We start from the raw sequence: 14592 nt of genomic DNA, 5'->3' as shown, positions 1-14592 counted from the left end.
TGAAACTAGTAATTGAGACCATAAAATGTTTACTAAAGTAAAAAAAATCCAGTGAGTAGCAGGCTCATTTTCTAGTAGCCTTCTACACACTCTGTCTTCTTTTGGCAACCAGATAAGTGGCCCCCTGCTGGCCATTAAAAAGAATGTAGCTTTAGTGCGATCTCATTAACTTTACCATTCAGACCTTGAGGATGCGCCCATCTTTGAGATGCTGGCTATGTCCCTAGAAAACAGAGTGTAATTCTAAGTCAGTCAGGGAACCTCTGACTTAGCCCCATTTTTGAGGTTGACATTTGAGTTGACAGCATTTTAGTCATCATCTGTTCAGTATGAACTGTAATCACATTATTAATCACATAATTTTTAATGTGGATTTTAAATTGAATTCTATGCAATATATCATTTTGTATTTTGCTCAGTCTTTTCTTGTTTTTTGGCCCAAAGACTCTTCATATGGGCGTTGCTCGCTCTTACAATAATGAAAGGTTGTAGATGATGCAATGTGAACAACAATACAGCTTGTGACCACAGTAAGCGGTGAATGGACCGATATTTGTGTAACACTTTCCAGTCTTGCTGACCACTTAAAGCATTTTTACACTGCAAGAGAAATTCAGCAGCGCACCCACACATTCATACAACACTTTTTTTCTAGGCACTTAAACCATCACACCATACTCACACAGCAGCAGATGCATCGGGGGCAATCTGGGGTTTAGTATCTTGCTCAAGGACACAAGGCCACTGCTAACAGTATTGCTGAAGACAGTACTGCTTTATGAACAAATCAGTGCAGATTGTGCAAATAAATAAATCTCACATTTTAATGCAAAAATGTGCCACATGCGCAACAAATGTGGAATATTACCCTGCATCTGGACAATCTTTGAAATTATCAGCATGCGACTGATGATAACAAGAAATCAGAGCCAAGGGGAAAGACAAGTGACAAGCTGCAAAATGAACTGTCAGATCCCTTTCTGATGAATAAAGTCAAAATAAACTAATAAGTTCAATGCCATACATACACATCTCTTCTTTCAGCAGATATCCTCGCAATCGACATCCATCGACTGTACATTACCAGCTCACTCACACACTTCACTAAGTGCTCAGACCAGAACAGGAATACATTCTCAATTGTTGAAACTGTGCTGGTAGTGAGTCATCAGTGTTATGTTTAGTATGTCCCTCACTTCGTCCACTCCAATTAATCAGGGCTCCATTATTCCCCCCAAGACTCTCTCTCTCTCACACACACACACACACAGGCCATCATTCACACACACAACCATGCCAAGGGACAGAGGATAATTACAAATCCCTGTTTTTAAATGCTGCTCAGTCCATGCCATATTTGCATTATGACTTAAATCTATCTAGATAATAATTCCTAAAAATAGCTGAAGTTTATTGCATGGAAATTAAAGAAAACGCACCTGAATATGAAATTTTAAATGCATCAGAACGAGGCACTCATCCCCATATTTTTTACATGAGCCACCACCAGTGATGGAGCTTGTTAGCAGTATTGGTATTTCAGACCCCTGCCGAGCATGACCACTCGTCTGAAAACACATGAACATTTTTTCCACATCAGCTGAGGTAGAGTTGGAAAACTACGTCAACAATGAGAGAAAGAATACAGCACAGTTATTTCTTTGTTTCATGCTGCCTTACGGTTTCATTTTAATACAATATTTTTTGATGAATTATAGATAATATGAGTGCATACTGCTAGCTGGAGGGAATAAGTGTAGTACAGTGTGACTGCTGTTATTGTGACTTCAGGCACTCAGGAATAAAATTAAACTTTATTTGTAGTGAGAAGACCCATTAGTACGTGTCTACAGTGCTTAATGTTGTGACATTTGGAAAGGAACTGTTAGGTAATCCACAAACTGCAAGCGTGTTGCATGAACACCCAAACTAATTTCCCGCTGGTTTACATGTGGGACCCTGGGAGCTAACAACTGTTATTGTTTCTTACTCACATTGTGCTTGGTGAGGCTGGAAATGTTGCTTGCTATTGCCTGAAGCCAGTCCAAGCATTCTTCAGCTGTGGGAAACTGTATAACTCCACTGCAAACTCCATCCACTGCTATGACCTGGAAAGCATTTTTCCTGAAAGAATAATAATAATAAAAAAAAAAAAAAAAAGCCAAAGATTGGGGAATGATTTCACATTTTTTTACATACTGATATTTAGTTTCTGTTTATTTTAAAACAGAGACAGAGATTAGAGACAGTTCATTACATTCCAGCACTGAAAACTCTCCCTCTGGGACTCCTGTGGCAAGTAACTGAGCAAAACTGAATGTAGTGAAAATGTTAATGAGCCGGCGTTTAACATCTTGAATCCTGGAAAACTGAGTCTCCGGTTTTTCAGGATCAATTACATAAGGTAAGCTAAGCTCAAGCTCAAGCTCACTAATTAATTATACTTTGCTTGTTTAGGCTGTAAGTGTAAGTGTATGCTGCACTTCTTCAGGAACAGGCTGTGCAGGTGATGAAATACCTCAAAATATCATAATAGAAGGGACTAAATGTGAACTCTGGCTCTCTCAATCAGATTATAAATCCAAACGAATGGCTTTTGGTTAATGTAAACCAAAAGCCATGCCTGTAACATGAAAACTGAATACAGAATATATCATGTAATGTGCAGCTATTGAGCTAAAACCAGACAATTCCACCAGATTACAGCCTCTCTTCTTCAAAGAACAGCAAATAAATTCAAATGCATTTATTGTCATTTATTTTTCACAATTCAGTAGATCAATATAATAACACATGCATAAAAAAATGTATTGAGTGCATTCTGGTTTGTGTTCACACAGGATTTTTCTTTTAAAGGGAACCAGAAGTTGTAAATATAAAGTGATGCAGGCGATGCAGCAACTCATCCTTGTGACATGGCCCCTAATGGTACTGCTTTGGTAGTCTCTATTCGTTACACAAAGTTTTGTCTAACATTCATGCACCCTCTCACACTCTGATGGATGCATTGGGGGCAATTTGGGGTTCAGTATCTTGCCCAAGGATACTTTGACAGGAGTAGTGGTAACCAGGGAATCAATCCACCAACCTTTCGATTGGTAGATGGCCCTCCAGAGCAACAACCACAACATTGTAGCTAAAGTAAAAGCAGCTGTTAAAAACCAATGAAAAGTACCATTGTTTGTGCTTCTCATGTGCGCTTTCTTATTCTTTGATGTTCTTCTTTGCATACAGGGGATTGTAATATTGTAGGGTCTTTACCTTATACTGCAAAGCACCATGAGACAGCTGTTGTGAACTGACACTACATATATATAAAATTGTTTCTTCCTCTTTGTAGTAAACACCACTATCATATCAAGACAACTTTTGAAGCAATCAGCCGTCAGGCAATGCACTACTAGTTTTCTGGTTCAATTATCATAATCCTTTTCGCTGCGTATCCAAAGAGCCACCCAAAGTGACACAACCACAGGAACATAAATCTGGCTTTACTCACTAACCCAATCTAACCATACCAATGAGGCATACGTTAGTGTAAACCAAGCCAAATACAGTTGGGCTGAGATTGAAAACACCCTGTGTTTAATGAGATACTCTACACAGTCTATTTACAGAGGGAGCATTGCAGTGCGCTCTATCTGAAAATCCCCAAGCATTTAAAATGTAAGAGATCTCAGCACTAACATCTTAAGAAGAAAGAAACCAACTCTGAAACTGACACTTCAGCATGAAGTCCCAGAGCTCACCTGCAAACGTCAGAGCCGGGGATATACTGTGACAGGCGTGAGTGTAGCAGAGGAATAAGGCGCAGATCCACCCATCTCTTCTCCCAGCGAAGCCCTGGGGACGTGGGCCAGGACGAGCAGGACAGGGTGTCCTATAAAAGTGTGAAACCTAAGTTAGAAGAGATGGCCGTTTCCCACCTTGAACATTTGAAGCTGTTCACATGTCAAAGATCTCGAATCCTGCTGCAGCCCCTGCTGTTGCAGATGCACAGACAGGCCAGGCAAGCACAAGCTGCAGATTAAAAGTGATTTGCCATCCTCAAAAGATAAAGATAGAACATCCCGGCTATCAGCAAGCAGTGACAGTTGCATGGAAACAACTTTCTGGCACCGGGAACGCTGCTGCGTAGTTACAAAAGGACGGTTACTGAACCAGCCAATCAAAGGGAAGGCTAATGAAAAAGTACCGTGTTGTTAGGATGGTAGTTCAAGTGCAGGCCACTATCACACAGAGGAGAGGAGGTCCCACTACTCTGGTCACTGGGGATGCCTGCAGTACACAGGAAAACAACAATAAACCCACAGCTACACCCCCGTCTATTTCAAGGTTTCCAGCAGCAATGAATCACAGCCATCAACTAAAGCGTGTTACTTTGTTCTGCTACTCTGTTGGCTCCAGCTCCGTGCCAATTTGTATTCTGTTGACTGGCTGGGTGGCCAGTCAACCTGCCCTATATACGCATATGAAAGGATTTCATAAAAGCTTTCATGTCTGACAGTGAAGCTTTCACATATGAGAGCAATCAATGCCTCCATTTTGTTAATTATTTTAGTTTAGTCTTTAAGCATCTTTTGTGAAGCTTGAGATGGGCTTTCTCCTCAAACCAGCATCTTTACTTAGTGCTTAACAAGAAAGGAAGTCCAAAATAAATGGAGCAGGAGCTGGGTGTATTTTTCTTTATTTCTCTCAAGTCGACTCAAATTTATTGTTTCCAGGGCGACCAATTCTAGACAGAAAAAAACATCCACCAGCTATAAATACTCTTGGCCAATTATTTTCCACAGCGGTAATAGTGATTATGTACTTAGACCTAATACCGGGGTGAATGAGAGGGTTCTCACATGTACAGTCCTCACAAAGGGGCAGTTTCAAAAAGGCTGGAGTCTTCTTTAAGAAAGAGACCGTGAGAGTCACTTCTTCACCAGCATTTCTTAAAACCTGGACCTGGAAGGTAAAAAACATGGGAATATTTTTTATTTCCTCTGTACAGGAGCTGTGAACTGTGAGGTTTTTCTTGCTTATTGCTTGCTGTGATGAAACATGGTGTGCCAAAGCCTCGCTAAGAATGGAAATCCAAGATAAGGGATTTACAGAGTGCAAGTTTTATGCTCCTTACTCACACATATTGCTTACAGATGAATTTAAGAAGGAACGAAAGAGAAAAAAAAATTGGCTTTACATGTCAAAAAGATACAAATCATGAAGTGAGACAAGATAAGCTGTTGAAAGAGTTGTTGCAGTGTGAGAAACTATGAGATATGAGCTGACAGCTTACCACTTCCTCGTGGCGATAGCTTCTGACATTTATTCCATTTATCTGAAAACAACAATAACACGGTTACCCTAAATGATACTGCTGGCATCATATCACTGTAGCTTTATCTTCAAAATGACTAATGGGGCCAGCATAATAATTGTTATGACATCTGCGGCGAAAACTGTTGCCATGTGGGAGATTTTTTTTTTAATTGATTTATTTATTTATTTAGGCTGAAAGAGATGCAATAAATTAAAGACCTTTATTAGCCTATGGGGATGCATAATTATGCCACACAGTTTTATGGACATGTGGCGCATGAATTATTAAAGATGCAGAATGTGTTACCTCGCGGTGTGGGAACGAGATGTGTAAACGCACATTAATGTGGCGTGTTACCTGAAGGATGCCGTCTCCAATGAAGAGCAGACCAGACAGTTCAGCTGGAAACAGAAACAGTCGTTTTAGCGCAAACAAAAAGGAGGAGGGAAACGACAGGAAGTGAAGAAACTGACATGATACCTTTCTGCTCCTTTGATATTTTTGATATCACAACAGGGATTTTATGCTCTGCTCCACCCTAGAGAGACAAATCAAATAGAATTGGATTATGCAGGTATCACAAATGGAGAGCAAGGCTCTTGAGAGAAGTGGCCTAAGCTGACACAGTTGTTGCACATTGACAAGGAATTAATCAATACCACTTGTTCAGACTTAATTCTAGGTGGTTGGGAGGAGAGAACCTAATCAGCTGGGATCTAAATTACCTTGATGCTCAAACCGAACCCTCCAATCGTCTGCCTCCTGATCGTTACAGTCCTCTCCTGCAGTTAGAAAGAACAGTTCAGACCTATGCTGAAAGAGTGTAAATGCAGAATGGAAAAGATGACCAATGAGTAATTAAAACAATCTAACTACAGAAGTTTTTTTGCTTTCAGCAAGTTTGAACAGATTTAGATGATTTTACAAATATTTGCCTTCTTCCGGTACTTCTTGCTTTATTCAGTATTGTTTTTTCATGTTTTGGGTATGGTTTAAGGATTTTCTGATACACTGCTTTACACTCAATGGCCACTTTGTTAGGGTTGCCTGTTCAACTGCTCATTAACACAAATATCTAATCAGCCAATCAAATGGCAGCAACTCTATGCATTTAGGCATGTAGACATGGTAAAGACAACCTGCTGAAGTTCAAACCGAGCATCAGAATGAGGAAGAAAGGTGATTTAAGCGACTTTGAACGTGCCATAGTTGGTCATGGCAGATGGGCTGGTCTATTTCAGAAACTGCTGATCTGCTGGGATTTTCCCACACAACCATCTCTACAGTTTACAGAGAATGGTTCAAAAAAGAAGAAATATCCAGTGAGTGAAGTTCTCTGGACTACAATGCCTTGTCAATGCCAGAGATTAGAGAAGAATAGCCAGACTGCTTCCAGCAGATGGGAAGGCAACAGTAACTCAAATAATCACTCATTACAACCAAGGAATGCAGAAGAGCATCTCTAAATGTACAACATGTCAAACCTTCAAAGAGATGGGCTGCAATAGCAGAAGACCACATCAAGTGATACTTGGATCCATCCTGCCTTGTATCAACAGCTTAGACTGCTAGTGGTGGTGTAATGGTGTGGGGGATATTTTTTGGTACAAGAGCCAACTGGGCATTTTTTAAACACCACAGCCTACCTGAATATTGTTGCTCACCACATCTATCCCTTTATGACCACAGCGTACCCATCTTCTGATGTCTGCTTCCAGCAGGATAACCATGTTACAAAGCTTAAATGATCTCAAACTGGTTTCTTAAACATGACAATGAGTTCACTGTACCCAAATGGCCTCCGCAGTCAGTAGATCTCAATCCAATAGAGCACCTTTGGGACGTGCTGAATGGGTCACATCATGGATGTGCAGCCAACAAATCTGCAGCAACTGTGTGATGCTGTCATGTCATTATGGACCAAACTCTCTGAGGAATGTTTCCAGCACCCTGTTGGAGCTGTGGCACAAAGAATTACAGCAGTTCTGAAGGTAAAGGGGGTTCAACCCAGTACAAGCAAAGCGTACCTGATGCAGTGACCAGTGAGTGTATTTTAAGTATGCCTTTCACCAACTTTTGAATCTAAAAATCATCTCAGGTGGGCTCTGACACATTTTTCAGTGGGAGCCACTGGAGTGCAGCATTTCATGCTGTAAATATGATACTCAATAATCAAAACACTGTAATGTTCAAGATGTTTCTTGTATGCGGTGTGCGGGAATTCAGCAATTTCTTAATTTAAATGTAAAATTCGATCTAAATATTAAACTGAACTTGGTCAGCGAGGCTAAAACATCAGCAGTTAGACTGATATGCTACAGTTGTATTTGCACACGGGTACCTCTGCCCTTTGCGTTGATTATTAATGATGTTTCACAGAACCACAAACCTCCATTTGTCATTTGAAGATTTTTATCCAGGAAAATGTTATTGAATGAATAATTCCATTTTGGGAAAGGTCATGGACTCGGGTCTCAGCTGAATATTTTTTCATAAGAAACCGAGCAATAATTAATGTGAAGGAAAAGTTGTCAGAGGTGATGACAAGTGAGAGCTAAATGTTAAACTCAGTAGGTGAATTACTATTTAATGACTACACTTGATTTATGAGGACCAGATTCACTCATGTGGACTTTCCATTAACATAGACACCGAGAGTGTTCTCAGCATTTTTGTGTTGTAACCTTCATTACTGCACACTGCTGTATATGTTACTGATTTCTGTGACGTGCGGCACGGCGGCTCTCTGTAATTATAACTGGGTTACTTACGCTTGAATAGAAAGGCTCTCCTGACACACAGATGACATCTTGTTCTTGAATGGTCAGAATATCTTTGGCCAAGTGTAGTCGAATATTAAACGGCTCCTCATTACCTTCTTGCATCAAATAAATCCCAGTCTTTGTCTGTGAACAGTCAGAGAGATAAAATCATTCATCATCCCCCCCATGACTAAATTAACTGGCCATGAAATGAAATGTCACTGAGAATACTCGCTGCAGAATGAACATGGAAATTAGGAAACAGGGTTTTGGTGTCTATTATTTTCTTTTTTTAACTACTCTTCCTGTTAATGCTAATGTTGGAACAAATAACCATAATAGCAGCTCTGAGTAATAAACACACATTTGGATAACAAAATATATAAGAAAACAATTGATATATGGCTTCAAATAATGAGCAGAGTCTCAAATAAGCTGCTTTCTGTGAGTCCCGATAATACTTTTGTACCCTTTGTGTGCCTTATACATCCACACTGAGACAAAGAGGCCCAAATTATATCATCACATTGTATTATTATATCAAATCGTGACAAATTAAGAAGCTGTGAAATTCAGTGGCTAAAATCAAATCAGCCTCTGCATTTGAATCTCCCTGCTTTCCACAAGCAAGCGTGAGAACAGTGTGTGTGTTTCCAGTGAACCGTTTAAAACATGCTAATCTGCATACATTTGCATTCTGCGTATCCTTCCTCATCCCCAGCTAATTGTGATGCCTGTCCTGTCCTTGACTTAAAAAGGTCTACATAAAAGGAGCACCTTCACCTGACAAGACTGCTAATAGAAGAAAGCCACCAGTGTCAGCATCCTTGTCACCCAGGATACACCACTCATCAGTTAACAAGACAGCTGGTTGCGTGGCTGCTATTCTCAGAGAGAGAGTGAGAGGATCTCTCAAAATTGCAGGTCAAACTTGAATCAAAGTCAGTTTGTGGAGAATATTATCTTTGACCCGTAATGAGGAATGTGAAGAACTTAGCCTTCCCCTGCAGCTGCAGAGTGAGAAATGAAATGAGGGAGCCATTAATTCATATTATTTGAGGTAATGTGTGTCTGTGTGAAAGTCATTAGCCAAGCAAAATGAGGGTTGTAGTGTTTGTATATTAGCCGGGTCAGGCAGCATCACAGGTGGCTGAGCATTATTTGACCTGCTGCAGCTCTTGAGTTGTACATAATGAGCCTTATCTTATATCCTATTTTATAATTCAGTATGATCCCCCTGAAACACCCCACCATTATCAGCTGTAGTCTGCTAGTGTGCATATAACCGTTTACGGTACAAACTACAAGGAAATCTTATTTTAGCCAAGGGCCACTCTAGTCATGGGAACCGGATGAAATAAAAAAAGATGCATTTTTCTGCTATTTCTTATCGAAAGGACCTACAGTGAACTTTGAAGCGGTCATATCATTCTGAGAAAAGACAGTCAGGAGCAAAAATGAAAATCAGCTTGTCAACATCGCGTGCCTCGCATCTGAGCGCCTCCCAGGTGTGAGATGTGATACAAGGGAGAGATATGAGGAAAGAAGAGCTGAAGCTGCCCAAAGAGAAATCCTGTGTTCCCAGGGTAAGTCTTTAGCAACATAAGTTACTTATGATGTGCTGCACACTTGTCACCCCAGCTGGTATGAATGCCCGCAGAACCTCTTTTGTTATACGCCTTTGACATAAAAGAGGTCTTTATTCATTTCGTTGCATAGTTTGACGAATACGGCTGCTCTGTAATAGCAGTATTACTATTAATGATTTAGTTATCAATGAATATTCCTGTCAATCTTCTAAGTCAGTGTTTTTTTGTTATGATTTCTGAGATATTTATTTACTTGCAGCACCATCTGCACAACGATGCACCATACAGCAGCGTCAGATTGCAAAACAACAAAATAACACTGCGGCTCTGATTATCTGTATATTTTGCATCTCCTCACTTGTTCTTTAATAAATAAGCAAGTGAAAGAAGCTGCGACTCTGTGACACCAAAACATCTAGCAATTAATCATCCTAAATTGTTAGATTAATCACCCACAAGGTGAGTGGGCATTATATTGCATCACTCTGCAACTTTGTTCTGTTACATTATCTGCAAATGTCTCGGTGCTGCAAGAAAATACTCGCAGCATGTATACATCATTCCAATTATATAAAAGACTTTAGCACAGGGTACACCTGTGTCTCCTCACTCCTACTTTTCCAGAAGCCTCCTCTCTCTCTGCACATTTTCCAGGTCAGGGAAGGAGAGAGGATACAAGTAAGCACAAGTTGGCGTGATGAAAAGCACAGAGTGTTTCACATGGTCTTCATGCTGGTATGTTACATGGCCGACTCACTAATTTATGATAGCTGGGTGATAAATGAAGCAGCTTTGGTCTCTGTTTGAGAAACAGCATCACAGAGTGAATCAGCTGCAGCTCCATCATCACCACCCTCCCTTGTTGCTCAGGATGTCAGATAAGGTGAGCTCATAAAGTGAAACCTAAAAGACATTTAGGAGTGTGTTTTGTTGTGCCGCTCTACTTGTTTTGTTTTTTTGTTGTACAGTGGATGGACTAAAAGGGGAAAGGGGGGGTCCAGTGAGACTGCACATGCACAAACTGTATTTTCTGCGCTGCTGTTGTAGCCACAGGCTCTAAGATACCTTGGATGGTTTAATGCAGTTTCCCGGTGCTTAAAAATGCCTCAGCACTTTATATAATCTTGCTCAATTGTTACAATGATTAAATTCTACCAACCTCTTCATTTGAAGTCTTGAAATCCATGTGCTACTATGCAGTGAGGGATACTGCAATGGAGAAAAACAAGACTGAGTTAGTCTGTGGAGACAAATGCTTAAAGACATGACCATCCTGCTGCAGCAAAACCACAGAGCTGATTTAAAACCAGCATTGTTAGCACGATGCCTATTCTCATTATAGTCTCATACAAAACACAGACAATGGAAAGAAATGTTTTTTTCATCAAAACGTACCTTTTCTAAATGACAAAAAAAAAATCTCCACTGAGCAATGTCAGGAGAAAACCCGAGACCATTAATGGTTAATGAATCATTTATTAGCAAAGGTGAGAGCCCAGGTATCCTAATAAATGTTTCAATATTGAATCCAGTGCTCCCAGAAATGCACATATGTTACTGGTGGAAGCAGAAAACTGGAAAACTATGCTGCTACAAAAGTACTACCTCCATACAGGTAATGTGCTATGCACCGCCAAAAATCACACGCCTGCTTTTTAAATGATTTGACTCCTTCCATACAGACACAAGTAATCTTGAGTAATGTTATGAGAAAGCCGCATTTACATAAACCAGTTCCACTCAGTTATAATCAGACATGACTGCCACTTGACTCGACAAAACGAGTGCAGAGCAAAAAATGGCTCACACTTGAAATATACAGAACCTGTGCTGCAGAGGGAGTCGGAGACTTACCTCAGCAGAAAGGCCCCCAGTTCTTTATATGTTCAGCCCTAGCCATCGAACAGTGAGTTGATCCCTGATCTGAGTCGTACCAGAGGGCCTTCCCAGATCATGGCTGTCAGACTTGGGTGGTGGGGGAGCAATGCTGTCACTTCTCCTGCTACTCTGTAAGTGTTGCAGGATTATTCCCAGTGGAGCCGGTGCTGGAGAGCAAAAAGAGGCTATCGTGAAGTGAGGTTTCTCTCCTCGAGGTCCCTTATCAGCGGTCGTGCTGCAGCAACACGAGGAGGATGTGGCTATGGTATCATTCTGATACTAAAACCACTTGAGAGCTGAAACAAACAAAAAAGAAAATGTCTTCAAGTAATGCTCAGAAACAAGGCCGACTGTTGATTACATGCTTCTGGCTACGACTGAAAAGATGTAATCTTAATACAGACAAGTGTGTTTTCAGTGTAAATGCTGCATTTAAGTGGGATGATGAATCAGAAGCAATTCACAGCTTTTTTTTTTTTTTTTTTCAAATAAGCACCTGGTATAGAAAAACAGAGATCCAAACACAAACTCAAAACTGTGAATCTCATTCCTCAGTGTAAGATTAAGGATCCTCTCAAATACCCCACTTTGGTTTCAAGTACATGAATGCCAAAATGCAATTAACTCATATTCTTCCCTTTTCTTCTGTTTTTTTGTATGCTAAGCATACATGACTGTCTCCACACATTTATTAACTTCCCCAGCTCTTCCAGTTGCTCATCCTTGAAAAACCCTCCTCGTTAGTATGCACTTTTGTTGAGTTGCAGCATTGCTACTTTGATCATTGTTCTGCAGGATTAAAAAGAACTCACAGTATATGCATCTGAGGCCACATTTCATGCATAAATCGCTGTCTTCTGATTATACAGTAAAAGTAGCCTTAGTGAAACTCGCAAATGTATTTGTTAATCACTGGAGAACAGAGCAGAGAACAATAGCAGGAGCACCTATAAGGAAGAGGAGCTGAATGAAAACAGAAGAAGCTCTCAAAGCGTAATATATATGCTTTGTTTAAAATAGAAATATGATCAATTTCAACAGATCGACACCTGTTGAAATTGAGGCACCTCTACTGTGCAACAGTGCACTTTATGGATAATCGTATTGGGCCACACCTCTAAAAGTGCATAAAATCAAGCAACGATTCATGCAGTCTGCCTTTCCTTACATCTATGAAAGAATGGGCTGTTCCAAAAAGCTCAATGAATGCACATGTGCATTTTACTTGCAAAGCTCCACACCTCCTCCGGCATTAACAGCAACACAAAATTGTGTGCTGGGAACTTCATGGCATGGGCTTCCATGGCCGAGCAGCTCCTAAAGGTGGCCCAGTACTTTTATCCACACAGTGTAAACATGTGTCTCTTTCAGTCAGTTCCTTTTGAACGTTGTTTTCTTTGTAATGATGTGTCAAATTTTGTGAACATTGAACTCTATAAAATGTATCATTCCTGTTCAGCTTTTATGCCTATTTGCTACATTTTAACTACATGATTTTCTTGATATATTGAATTAAACGTGTTTTTGTCTATCAGGTAAACCTTTCATTGTGATGATGTGAGCATAGTGCTTCTCTTTTCATGAATGGACACATAAACAGCAGGTGAAGGTGAGGTAATCCTTTAGTAACAGACATTTACTGAGTTTACTGAACTACTGAGTGTGATGCCTTATTTGAGGCAGCATGAAAACAGTAGCTGATAATTAAAATAAGTAGTGGATCATTATGAACTAATTATTAGCTAATGACTCACCAATATCTCCTCCCGCCGTCTTTAGAACCTAAGCAAGTATTTGTTTCCACCACCCAGCAATCAATATACCTAAAGCAGATTAAATACTAGCTAACACAGTGTAATAAATCCCACAATGATAAACAGTTTTAATGATCTTTTTTTTGTTGTTGTTGAATTGGGTTCTGAGGTGTTGATTCAACCTCTCACAGGAGAGAGGAAAATTCCTCACACAAATTCTGAACTGGTGAAGAATGGTTTCCAGAATTACGCACACCTTAATACTGGAATGAGCTGCAACACAGCTTGAAGCTGTGAAGACACTCATTTCTCTGGGTGGCTGTAAAGCTTTACTTGCTCATATTTCTGTGTGTGTGTGTGTGTGTGTGTGTGTGTGTGTGTGTGTGTGTGTGTGTGTGTGTGTGTGTGTGTGTGTGTGTGTGTGTGTGTGTGTGTGATTGTGTGTGTGATGGTTGTCTTTAGCTTACAGATTGTGTGCAATTTGTTCTCAGGTCTCTTTTGCAAGAGAGGTCTTCATCCCAGTGGGGTGTCCTGAATGAATAATGCTTCACTAACTAACTAACTACCTTTTTATAGGGATTTTGTTTTTTTGTTTGTTTTTTATTATGTGGTTTGTGGCGTTGCTGATGAGTGAGATATATTTTTAATACTTCATCTGCTCAATCTTCAGCCCGGTTTTGTGGAAAAATGTTAAACAGTCACAAAAACAATCTACTTGCTTCTGTACATGAACCTGAATTGGCCTGTTTTTACAACACAGTCAGCATCAATGATTATGTTTTGTGTGTGCAACACGTATGCTGTCAGGTCTACAGAGTTACCCTGACAACCAAGAAAGTGAAGCTTTGAAAAAAGTGGCATCATTTTATTTTAAAATGAACTGTGATCTTTTCTTCTAAATGTAACCAAGTAGTTTTATTATCTAAACCTAACAGAGGGGCTTTTTATTGCCTAAAAGCTGACCAAGTCTTTTTCCTTTTAAAAAGTATTAAAAATAAAATAAAATAAAGGCATCTGTCCCAGATGGGACTCAAACTACATTCATTTGTGTTAACGATAAAATTATTAATGCCACTTTAAACCCTTCTGACCTCTAAACATGGACTTTTCCCCTTTTAAAGGTGAAAAATCTTCAGTTCATGTACATGGACATGAATGAGTCAATAAGACACTGGTCTGATGAAAACCTGTCTTCAGGTTAATGGAAATAAGGAGGGAAAATTCACTTTACTGCTGTAAGACTGTACTGCAGCAGAATATACTGCACTGTATTTGCTTTAAGATGTCCTTCATAAACTTCT

At 39.9% G+C, this 14592-nt stretch overlaps 1 protein-coding gene across 1 annotated transcript in view; it reads right to left on the bottom strand.

Moving 5' to 3' along the window:
- sntg1 (syntrophin, gamma 1) overlaps positions 1-14592 on the bottom strand; it is a 37263-nt gene that overhangs the window by 15227 nt on the left and 7444 nt on the right. Inside the window, exons 2-12 of the mRNA XM_030752926.1 lie at positions 11514-11833; positions 10819-10868; positions 8080-8214; positions 6034-6090; positions 5789-5846; positions 5666-5709; positions 5285-5326; positions 4827-4953; positions 4196-4278; positions 3750-3880; positions 1995-2124 (exon numbers count right to left, since the gene is read on the bottom strand). Coding sequence (XP_030608786.1) covers positions 1995-2124; positions 3750-3880; positions 4196-4278; positions 4827-4953; positions 5285-5326; positions 5666-5709; positions 5789-5846; positions 6034-6090; positions 8080-8214; positions 10819-10845 — 834 coding nt within the window. The 5' untranslated portion in view covers positions 10846-10868; positions 11514-11833. The remainder of the gene's footprint in view (positions 1-1994; positions 2125-3749; positions 3881-4195; positions 4279-4826; positions 4954-5284; positions 5327-5665; positions 5710-5788; positions 5847-6033; positions 6091-8079; positions 8215-10818; positions 10869-11513; positions 11834-14592) is intronic.

This window comes from Archocentrus centrarchus, chromosome 17, assembly GCF_007364275.1.
Source record: "Archocentrus centrarchus isolate MPI-CPG fArcCen1 chromosome 17, fArcCen1, whole genome shotgun sequence".
Lineage (NCBI taxonomy): Eukaryota > Metazoa > Chordata > Actinopteri > Cichliformes > Cichlidae > Archocentrus > Archocentrus centrarchus.
This window is presented reverse-complemented; position numbering and strand designations above follow the sequence as displayed.